Source organism: Dipodomys ordii, unplaced genomic scaffold, assembly GCF_000151885.1.
Source record: "Dipodomys ordii isolate 6190 unplaced genomic scaffold, Dord_2.0 Scaffold46, whole genome shotgun sequence".
NCBI classification, from domain to species: Eukaryota; Metazoa; Chordata; class Mammalia; order Rodentia; family Heteromyidae; genus Dipodomys; species Dipodomys ordii.
Window position 1 is genome coordinate 11,085,153 of NW_012267262.1, and position 12,034 is coordinate 11,097,186.

The window sequence follows — 12,034 nt, forward strand, 5'->3', positions numbered from 1 at the left end:
ACTGTACTTAAAACTTGGTTTATCAGCTATAATTCCTTTCATACTATCAGTGTTTAGCTAGTAAAAAAAAAATGTACTTGAGTACCAAACACCTTTCAAAGAAAAACAGAATGACAGTGGGTGGCTGAAGGAATCTCACACTTATGTTGCTTTTGTAAAATAAAAATGAAATATGTTGCTATGTCTCATCTTTAACTGGTGGAAATGCATTCATATTTGAAAATTTTAAAATGTTTAATTTTCCTCTTAAAAATATTTTCAGTTTGTACCAAAGAAAGAGCAGGAAAGGCTATCTCATTCACTGCTAGCACACACAGTAAGTACAAGGTGACCTTTCCTTGCATTGCTGACATTTATTTTAAATGTTATTGGCTGAATAATAGAAAATAAATACCTGTTGAAATAAAATCTGGATGCAAGAAACAGAGGAGGGCAATTTTTTACATACTTTTATTTTTTGAAGGACTGTTTTAAAATTTTAAACTACAAAACAGACTCCATACATTCTGCCATAAATAAAACAAACAATAAGGCAGGACTCTACATAAGCAAACTGAGAACAACTCTTTTTCAGAAAATGTGATAAAATGCTTTACAATCATAAGCCATCCAGTTTTTAAAATAAAACTGTGGAAACGCACACATCTTCCGGTGGCACATGTGGGACACCCTTGAAGAAGGAACAAAATGTGGTTCTTCATTTTGTACTGTTCTCACATTTTGTAAAACCTAATGTTGCTTAAAGCGTAGGTCTGTTCCATATTCTAAAATTCACACAGGTTTTTTTTTTTCTTCTCAAGAACCATATGATAGAGGCACCAATGACAATACAACTTTGTTTCCAAGAACCTTGTAACAAAGCATTGTCTCTTAAACATGTGACAGATGAGGCAAAAAGGGAATCCTGGGTAAGAGCTGTCAGAGGCGGGATTTAAGGCTGCCTCATCGAATCCGCTTCTGCTGCCTCGCTCTGTAAATGTCATGAACAGGGGGGACAACGGCCCCCTTTTCCTCATCTTCATCTGAATCCTCGTTGGGCCTTTTGACGGCCTTGGTGAGTACTGCATTACTTTCCACCGGGCCATTGCCTTCCGCAGCTAGCTCGGGGGCCCCACCAGTGATGATCCTCACAGCTTCCTCAACAGCTGTTGGAACAAGGACAGGGACATCAGAGGATGCTTTAAAATCATGCTACTATGAAAGAATACACGTGCTCTATTTGATTCTGTATGGCTCATTTCATAGCCTACTATTAGCAGAGCATTGACAGTATGATTCTACATTACAGGAAAAAACAAGCTGCTATTAAAACTAATAAAATTATTTTATAAGCCTGATGGGACATGTTCTCTCAAATAAAGAAGCTAAGCATTGATGCGATCTGACTTAGTGGAGCTAGACTATGAGCAATCCTTTGTTCCAGAGGCTCAGCTTGTTCCTGGGTTTGATTTCACTTCTGCAATTTGACCTGTTGGTTTGAGAACTCAATAGCAAAAAAAATAGCAATCTCTCCTGCCCAAGAGACAATAATGTGAACTGCACACTGAAAAAGGAGCTTGCATTACTCACTATTTGGTATCTTGCATCTTCGGAAAATTTCCATCAATTCATCCACTTGAACAAAAGGACCCTATTTTGACACAAATTTTAATCCCCATTACTTGGCTAGTTAAAATAGCAGTTCTTTGAATTTTCCATTATACAAGAGAAAAGTCTACAATTACTATATTCCATAGAACCAGTGTCTACCATGCAAACAGTGAACAAACCTGGAAACAAATAGGAGGAGGGAGAAGTTTCATCAAGACGACGGCTGCGGGGGGCACTGGAAACACTCCGCCTGGGACAGGGTGTAAGCCTGGAGCTGCGGGGGAAAGAAAGGGAGGCTGATGGTGGGACAGCTTTCATAATGAAAGGACAGAGACCAAGCCGTGAGCTGATGGCTTTCTGTTCTCTACAGCTTATTTCTGGACCTTCTGCAATGCTTTGAGTGCTTTTCTTGATCAACCCAAGTAGTGAAGACAGGAAATGCAGTCTCAACCCCCGGGTCACTGTGAAACTGGAGGGGAGACAAAGGACTTTCTACAAGATCACCAAGGCACTGAACTAAAGGAAGACCTGTTTCTGAGCCAGACATGTCAAATATCCAGCCATACTGCTTAAAATCTGCATATTCAACAGCATCTTTAATCAGAAGGGCTTTGTTCAAAAAAGATTTAGAGGGCTGGGAGTGTGGCTTAGTGGTAGAGTGCTTGCCTAGCGTGCATGAAGCCCTCCCTGGGTTTGATTCCTCAGTACCACATAATCAGAAAAAGCTGGAAGTGGTGCTGTGACTCAAGTGTAGAGTACTAGTGCTCAGACCCTGAGTTCAAGCCCTGGGACTGGCAAAAAAAAAAAAAAGATTTACAGGCATGATAAGATTTAGAGGCATTACTAATCACTAATAACTGTGATACCAAATAACATCACTGAAGTGAGTTTCCAGCTGCTCAAGTAAGCTGCACAAAGCAGCATTTCAGAAAACAGTCCAGTTCACTGCCAAAATGGGTTACTGAAATCTGCATCACTGAAGGTTTTATTCTTAGGAACATTCTTAGTTCATCCACTTCACAGATTGCCACCAACCAAGTCACTTGTCATAGTGACCTGAAGTCTAATAATTACAATGGAAAAGGCCACGTTACTTCCCCCACCCCATACCTTGGACTTAAATAAACAGACAAACTGAGGTTTCATTACTGGATCTCAAGTCATGGCTTACGTGCTAAATGTCGTGGCTGAAATGGAATCATCTGCTGAGTGTCTGGCTTAGGGTACTCTGGTTTTCTATCCACTTCATCTTTCAGAACAGGCACTATAGAAGGAGCTACAACTGGGTCTGGAATTATAGCTGCTAGCTTAGCACGGGAGACATCCTGAAAATGCAGAACAAAAGAATCCTAAACCTGAAAAGGTTCTTAAGAGAGTGTAATTGTGCAATACTATAATCTTAAGGATACAATGGGAATCACTGGGTTAACCACTGGGTTAACAGAAGAGAATGGAGAGGGATAAACAAGAGCATTAATGATGATAAAGAGAGTTGAATAGAAAAGCTAGATTGAAGACTTGGTGTTTCATTACTTTAACCCAACCCCAGCTAAGAATTGTTAGAATCTGTCACCAGGTAGGGGCATTTTGGATAGATACAAGCTTTGTGGGGAAGTCATGGGACTGAGCATCAAATTGAGGGTGGGATGGTTTGGAGGAAAATTGAAGGTGATAGGTTGATTGGAGGAAAATTCAATTCTCCCACTAGAATTGCACAATAGTAAATGCAATGAAATGAAGTCCTGCTTCATGAATGTTAATGTTTATTACCACCCACACTGTCTAAAAGAGTTTGGTCATAAAATGAAAAGCTTTCCTCATCGTACCAGCACAGGGGAAATGAAGCAGACACTACTTGTCAGGCAGTTTTAACCATTGTCTGTGTTGCTTTTTTTTTTTTTGTCGGTCGTGGGGCCTGAACTCTGGGCTTGGGCGCTGTCCCTCAGCTCTTCAGCTCAAGGCGAGCGCTCTACCACTTGGGCCACAGCGCCACTTCCTGTATTCCTTTTTTGAGGCAATTAGAAATGTCTTCATTATTTAGAAGCTACTGAAGTTCAGAGAGTCACAGAGCTCCTAAGAAGTAGAGAGAGGGTTGGGAGCCCCTAGCACCTGATCTCAGACCAACCCAGGCTCTTCTTTACAATGTACTAGTAGGACCCTACAAGGGCTGAGAACCCTCCAAGTTACATCAAAAGAACACAATAGTCATTTGTTACCATAGGTCTCAAAATCTGCACAAATGCAGCTAGTGACATTGGGTATTATATGGTATTAAATCTTAAAGAATAGGCACTCAGGAAATTTCTTTTACCACGCTCCCCATCAACACCTGGTGAAGCACATTAATTCCTCCCAAATAACAGAGTAGAACTAGAAATACAAGATGAAAAATTTATACTCAAGTAGTTCTACTTCTGCTTAGAAATAGTTAAATCTTTACTGTCATCCTTAGTTTTCATATTCATCTTAGAAAAATTGAAATAAGCCAATCACTGGTGGCTCACGCCTGTAATCCTAGCTATTAAAGAGGCTGAGATCTGAGCATCAAGATTCAAAGCCAGTGCAGGCAGAAAAGTCTGTTACCTTCTATCAACCACCAAAAAAAAAAAAGCAGAAATTGGAGCTGTGGCTCAAATGGTAGAGTGCCACCTATACCTTGATTTCAAGGCCCAACACTGGCTCAAAAAGAAACTAAAAATAGAGCTGGGTGCTGGTGGCTCATGCCTGTAATCCTAGCTACTCAGGAGGCTGAGATCTGAGGATAATGATTTGAAGCCAGCCTGGCTAGAAAGTCTAATTAACACCAAAAAGCTTTAAGTGAAGCTGTGGCTCAAGTTAAGAGCTAGCCTTGAGCTCTCAGTCCCTGATATTCAAACATATGTGCCCACATGCAAGTGAAACACACACACGTGTGCACGTACACACACACACACACACACAGCCAACTCCAAACAAACTTTTTCTCAATATTTTTTTTTTTTGATTGGTCATGAGGTTTGAACTCTGGGCTTGGGCGCTGTCTCTGTGCTCTTCAGCTCAAGGGGAGCAGTCTACCACTTGAGCCATAGCGCCACTTCCTGTTTTCTAGTGGTTTATTAGAGATAAGAGTCTCATGGACTTTTCTGCCTAATCTGGCTTTGAACCGAGATTCTCAGATCTCAGTCTCCTATGTAGCAAGGATTATAGGCGTGAACCACCGGCGCCTGGCTTCAATATTTTTAATCTAGTTCAGACACAGTAAGGAAGAGAGGCCTTAAAGGAGCCTATATATATCTTCTCTTTGAATTTCCATCTTGATCTTTGTACATATGGCATAGAAAGATCAAAGGGGGCTTGGAATGTGGCTTAGTGGTAGAGTGCTTGCCTAGCATGCATGAAGCTCTGAGTTTGAGTCCTCAGTACCACATAAACAGAAAAAGCTGGAAGTGTCTGTGGCTCAAGTGGTAGAGTGAATGCTAGCCTTGAGCAAAAAGAAGCTCAGGGACAGTGCCTACCAGGCCCTGAGTTCAAGCCCCAGGACTGACTACATAAATAAATAAATAAATAGTCAAAGAATGATGGAATAATGGTTTCCTCAGTAAGGGCTAATTCTTCCTCTTCCCTCTGGCCTAGAAAGCTTCAAGGACCAGATTTGGGTTTTTTTTTTTCATGACTCTCTAGTCTACATTAAAAGAATCCATTGCTACCTGAGCTAATTCCCCTGAGGGCCACTGAAGGAACACTGTTTTTAGGATGTAAATTTCTCAAGGAACTTTATGGATTTAAGAAGCTATCATGCTTTTTCATTATCTCTAAGAAAACAAACATGGAATTAGTAAATTTACTGTAAAATCTGTCAAGCCGGCACTTGTGCCTGTAATCCTAGCTACTCTGAAGGCTGAGATCTGAGGATCATGCTTTGAAGCCAGCCCAGATAGACAAATCTGAGTATCTTATCTCCAATTAACTAGAAAAAAAGCCAGTGGTGGAGCTGTGGCTCAAATGGTAAAGTGTCAGCCTTGAGCAAAGAACCTCTTACAATCGTAAGGCTCTGAGTTCAAGCCTCGGTACTGGCACAAAAACCAACCAACCAATCAAACAACAACAACAACTATATATATATATATTTATATAATCGGTCAAAACATGTTCATCAGTTTTTAAGAATTATCAGAAAAAAGTAGTATGGCCGGGCGCCGGTGGTTCACATCTGTAATCCTAGCTACTTAGGAGGCTGAGATCTGAGGATCGCGGTTCAAAGCCAGCCTGGGCAAGAAAGTCCATGAAACTATTATCTCCAATAAACCACTAGAAAACCGGAAGTGGCACTGTGGCTCAAGTGGTAGTACGCTAGCCTTGAGCTGAAGAGCTGAGGGACAGCGCTCAGGCCCAGAGTTCAAGCCCCACAACCGACAAAAAAGAAAAAAGTAGTATGTAGGGCTGGAGGTATAGCTGACATAGTATAGCACCTGCTAGTAAGCACAAAACCCTGAGTTCAAACCCCAGGACAGCAAAAAACAAACAAGCATAAAAGTGCATAAAATAACACTCAAGGTTTCTTTTGTTTTTCTTCCCCTGTACACCATTTCTATTTGCCCCAAAAATGGCATATAAGATACTGATAGTCAGGGACAGAGTAAAAATGTTTGCTGTATCTCAAACATTTAATTTTAATTTTGTTCAGCTATTTTTGGTCCTCAATGTTTCATAAACCAAAGAACTTTTTTCCTGTTGTAGTAATATATATATTTCAGAATTTGTTTTAGAATGAAAATTATCCATCAGTTCTTCTAAAACATTGGGAAAGGAAAGACATCACAAACATCCCGATCCTTGGAGCATACCTTATATCCCAGGGCTTTCAGTTCACTTGCAGAGCAAGGGTATAAATCCATGAACTTATATCTGTCAACCAGTAAGGCTGTCTCTTTGCCTTCATACTCTTCTTTGAATGCTGCAAACCGCCTTTTCTCCACTTTGAGTATACTCGCTAAATCACCAATATTACTTTCAAAAGCTAGAAATCGGGCCCAGATTTCTCTGTAAAAAAAAAAAAATCACTTCTTAGTTATTCTGGGTTTCGGGCCCAGAGTCTTTTTAAAAAAGCCTTAATGTTTTCCCTTTTCTTTTTAAATAATAAAAATCTTTTTATTACAAAGATTTCCAAACTATAGGGAAATAGAATAATACCTTTATATCATTACCCAGATTTAATAATTGTTAGTATTGCACCATATTTTTTTCATCAGACTTTGACTTAAGTAGAGACATTATACATAATCCTACTTTAAGTCCTTTTCTAAGTTGTTACTTGTATAGTATATCTTCCAATTTTTTTTTCTTTTTCTTTTTGGGTCTGGTCATGGGGCCTGAACTCTGGGCCTGGGCGTTGTCCCTCAGCTCTTCAGCTCAGGGCTAGTGCTCTACCACTTGAGCCACAGCGCCACTTCCAGCTTTTTTTCTTTTTGCTTATGTGGTGCTGAGGAATCAAGCCCAGGGCCTCATGCATGCGAGGCAAGCGCTCTACCACTGAGCCACCTTCCCAGCCCCTATCTTCCAATTTTCTGTGGTCAGTCAACAGAGAGACCATAGATAGAAAACTGCAGCTGGAAGAGTTAAAAAAGAATCTAGCCAGAGTTATAATTTCACCTGAAATGACTTCATCATGCTTATTGGCATGAATTTCAATGTAGAATATGTATTTATCCAATGGATGGATAAAAATATATTCCAAAATCGAATGTGATTTATATTTTTCATTAATTTGGATGTTACTAGAGACAAACTGATGGTTCATCATGTTTACAGCCAAAACTGATGCTGAGATTAAATGCCATGAAGCATTTAAGTTACATTAAATTTGAGTGCCTATTATACCACATCCAGAACTATCACAAAAACCCTACACTGATGGACATTATTCAGACTTAGTAAGAAAGTGAAGATTAATAAAGTTATTATCTTTCTATTGTCCAGTGGACAGGGAAGAATTTGAACCCAAAACTTTTCTATTTTAGTGTTCCACTATACTATGTTGTTCTGTTCAGTAAAACTGACCAAGAATCAGAACCATACATTGGAGATATATGTAATATTTAAGAAGAATATCTTCTTTTGAGTAAGGGAGATAAACTTCAGAATATCTCCCTAACATTTGATAACTAGAAAGACACAATGACATATTTAATAATAAATTACAAGGCAAATGCTAATCATTATGCAGAAATAAATCATCTTAAACACATTAGAAAATATTCCAGGTAGGAGCCTTGTGAGAAGGAAAATTGTTCCTGAAATTCCCACTCAAGCAATCATTTGCCCACAGATCACACTTCAAGTACACAGCTGCCTTGGAATCTGACCAATACATTTCCCAGTGCTTACCCAGACTTCTCAGGAGGGAGGCTTCCAGACGTTAAAACTCGTTCAAACAAAACTCGGGTATTATTGTCCTCTAGGATATTTTTAAAAATTTAAATATTAAAAAAATCAGTTTTATAATGCAACAAAGAATTTTCACAAGCATAATTGAAAGTCATAAAAAATACTAGGTAGAAAGGTAACTACTGTCACAACCTGATTTTTATAGATGAGGAAACTTGAGGTTCAGAAAGATTGAATAATTCTGACTTGGCTCATTATTATTGTGTACCAGAGAGGTAACTAGAGCCCAGGACTTTTTACTTTTAGTTTATCTCTTCATAGTGCAGCTGTAATGCAAACTGTGGGGTCTGCTTACAATTGATGCATTGATGGAATAGAAATTACACTTCAATAAAGTTGCCCTTAAAATATCCAGCAGAATGGTTGTCAGCGTATTACATTTCTACATGCAAGATAGACCAAGAGAAATTAAGTGTATTCAACCAAAGAAGGTAGCACCATAGTCATGAATTACAGCTTAATGTAATTTACATTTAACCCTTCTTGCTTTATCTGCAGCTTTACTTATCCACCAGACTTACTTTTTTTTATCCCACACAACTTTGCCCTACTTGCCAAGTGCTGGATTCTCTGCCTGGACAATGCTTTGTCCTCTTTCTTTACTTAGCTAACATTTGCTTATCTTTCAACTCATGTCCCTTCTCTGTGAACCTCTAGGACAGCACAAACAGAAACATTACTTAAGCCAATATAGAACTTCAATATCCTCCTGGCCGTATTAAAGGAGTAAAATGTGGGTGCTGGTAGCTCACAGGAAGCTGAGATCTGAGGATCACAGTTGGAAGCCAGCCCCGGGAGGAAAGTCCATGACATTCCAATTAACTACCAGAAAACCAGAAGTGGTGCTATAGCTCAAAGTGGTAGAGAAGCTGGGAACTGGTGGCTCACACCTGTAATCCTAGCTACTCAGGAGGCTGAGATCTGAGAATCACAGTTCAAAGCCAGCCTGCACAGGAAAGTCTGTGAGACTCTTTATCTCCAATTAACCACTAGAAAACTGGAAGTGGCACTGTGGCTCAAGTGGTAGAGCACTCACCTTGAGCTGAAGAGCTCAGGGACAGCACCCATGCCCAGAATTCAAGCCCCATGATTGACAAGGAAAAAAAAAATGGTAGCTAGTCTTGAGTGAAAAAGCTCAGACAGGGCCTAGGCCCCCATACCCTGAGTTCAAGTCCCACAACTAACAAAAAAAAAAAAGGGGGGGGGACAAAATGTGATAAAATTGGTATAACCTTAACCCTAATCCTAACTCTAACCCTAACCCCAATATCTAAATTGTTATTTCCACATGTAAACAACATGAAAAACAACTAAGATATGTTCTCTTTCCTTCCTTCCTTCCTTCAAGTCTCTGACAATGTTACTGACTTTACACATACACCACATCAGTGCAGCACGGCCGTTGTCACATTCAAGTGCTGAGGAGCTGTAGTCTGGGGGCTGGCCTCACTGAACAGCACAGCTCTAGGGCTTCAACTACGCTCGTTCCTGTGCTTCCAAACTGCTTCATTCAGGATACTCCCAGAGTGTTGAGCACAGTTTTTTGGTGTATGTGTTCATCTCTATCATAGGTAACATTTATGGACTGTTTACCATATGTAAGTAAAACACAGGTAAAAGTTACTCAATCTTGACAAGATTCTGGCCATTTTGCTGTGAGAAACTGCAATTAGATTACACACCTAACCTCATGTATATGGAGATACAATTCTTAAACCAATTTTTATATAAGGTTGCTTTTTTTGTGAATAAACTGAATTTCCTGGATAATTGATAACTAAATTTTATTTGCCACACATATGCACACTCACACACATACACATACAAATGGAGGAATTACTGTGTCTGGAACATAACAGGAACTCAGTAAAGAATGACTATATTACAGTTACCATAACAGAATAGGGACATAAAATATAAACAACATCTCCTAATTCTGACTGCACCTTTCTCCAGTTACTGATAGTAATTTACTTTATTAAAGATCATTCTGCAGAGTCACAAGAAATCTACCAATAAATAAAATTTCAGGGTTAGCAGGTCACAAGTATTTCTTTTAATCAGTTTAAGGAGTGAAAAAATAACCTAATAATATAATTGCAGATGGTTTAATATTAAATAATCCTTGAAGATTCTAGAGTCAACTTACCATTGAGGTGAGATAGATAGTCAATATAAGCCAAGACATATTCTGGAATGTCTCCATATTTCTTTAGTCCCAGCTCAAAAATCTTAAAGGCAACTGATTTGTCCTAGAAGTATGGACAATAAAGTACAGATTTCTATGAAATATCTGTCAGGCAAAATACTCAAAAGAATATTAGATCCACAATACTTAAGTATGACAGGTACAAAAGAATTAAAATGATCTATTTACTTTACTACAGTAGTATTCCATGAGCGCTGCAGTAACGTAGACATGGTGGCGGGTTCTGGTATCTTCTCTTGCTTTTTTAAATATCATTCTTCCAGATTTGATACCTTCTGCTCTCCTTGCAAATTTCATATATTGGATATATACCTGTGCAAAAAAACCCAAAAAGGATTTGTAGTCTAAAAATCAAGCAGAGTGTTATTCTCACAGCTTCCATATGAGCTCAACTATTTGACAAAGCAATCCTAAATATCTAATAAGAGAATAAACTTTAGATAATGCCCTATTTAAATCCATAAACTATATTTCCTGGTATTAGGGATATGTCCAAATTTGTTTTTACTTTTTTTTTTTTTTGGTCAGTTGTGAGGCTTGAACTCAGGACCTGGGCTTTGTCCCTGAGCCAATTTGTGCTCAAGGCTAGTGCTCTACCACTTGATCCACAGCACCATTTCCAGTTTTTGAGTGGTTAATTGGAGCTAAGAGTCTCATGGGGACTTTTCTGCATGGACTGTTTCAAACGGCGATCCTCAGATCTCAGCCGCCTGAGTAGTTAGTTTTCTTTCTTTTTGGGGGGGGGGGGGTCTGGTCGTGGGGCCTGAACTCTGGGCCTGGGCGCTGTCCCTCAGCTCTTCAGCTCAAGGCTAGCGCTCTACCACTTGAGCCACAGCGCCACTTCCAGCTTTTTTCATTGTTGCTTATGTGGTGCTGAGGAATTGAACCCAGGGCCTCAGGCATGCAAGGCAAGCGCTCTACCACTGAGCCATCTTCCCAGACAGTCTAATCATGTATGAGTACCATTAAGATTCATACTGACATAACAAGTTTAAACACATTTAATAACCAAAGACCAAAGAAAAGGTGGAAGGAATACTTACGCCCTTCTCTGCAAGCAGTTTACTTGACTGCTCCAGATACTGGGCAGCTTCATACCAAATATCAGGATGATGGCCTAACACAAGCAGGCACTGTTCATAAGCAAACATAACTAAGGGAAGACATGTACAAACAACATTCAGTTAAAATAAGTATTTGAAAAACTATCAATATAAGCATCACAACCAAATTATAAGGCTTAGATAGAGGCCTCAATAACAAATAGCAACTAAAACAAAATTAGTAATTTTACAAGGCTTCAGCGAATCATACCTATAATAATCCTAGTTACTTGGGAAGTTGAAATTTGGAAGATCTCAATTCTAGGCTAGTTTGGACAGAAAAGTTCATTAGACTCCAACTCAATGGAAGAAGCTGGGTGTAGTGGCATGTACCTGTCATCTCAGCTATGACAAAAAGCCTAAAATAGGCTGATCATGACACCTAGGCACAAGTCTAACAGGAAGTAAGACCCTACAAAAATAACCAGTGCAGAAAAAGGCTAAAGGCATAATTCAGTGGTAGGGTACCTGATTAGCAAGTATAAGGGCCTGAGTTAAAATCCCTGTAGCAAGTGTGCACATGCATGTGTGCACACACACATATACATAATCAGTAAACTTTAGCATAAATATCCACCAAAGCCCAACCTGTCGATTATTTACTAGGGTATTATCTATTGAACACCAACTACATGCTAATACTTACTGAGCACCAACTAACATTAAAGTAAAACCCAGGGGCTGGGAAGGGGGCTCAGTGGTAGAGCGC

At 39.4% G+C, this 12,034-nt stretch overlaps 1 protein-coding gene across 1 annotated transcript in view; it reads right to left on the reverse strand.

Annotated features, from left to right (window-relative positions):
• Window positions 1-434: 434 nt before the first annotated feature.
• Window positions 435-12,034, reverse strand: part of Cstf3 (cleavage stimulation factor, 3' pre-RNA, subunit 3, 77kDa) — an 83,010-nt gene continuing 71,410 nt past the window's right edge. Inside the window, exons 14-21 of the mRNA XM_013019555.1 lie at window positions 10,391-10,534; window positions 10,163-10,265; window positions 7,954-8,023; window positions 6,414-6,609; window positions 2,762-2,915; window positions 1,770-1,864; window positions 1,570-1,630; window positions 435-1,145 (exon numbers count right to left, since the gene is read on the reverse strand). Coding sequence (XP_012875009.1) covers window positions 943-1,145; window positions 1,570-1,630; window positions 1,770-1,864; window positions 2,762-2,915; window positions 6,414-6,609; window positions 7,954-8,023; window positions 10,163-10,265; window positions 10,391-10,534 — 1,026 coding nt within the window. The 3' untranslated portion in view covers window positions 435-942. The remainder of the gene's footprint in view (window positions 1,146-1,569; window positions 1,631-1,769; window positions 1,865-2,761; window positions 2,916-6,413; window positions 6,610-7,953; window positions 8,024-10,162; window positions 10,266-10,390; window positions 10,535-12,034) is intronic.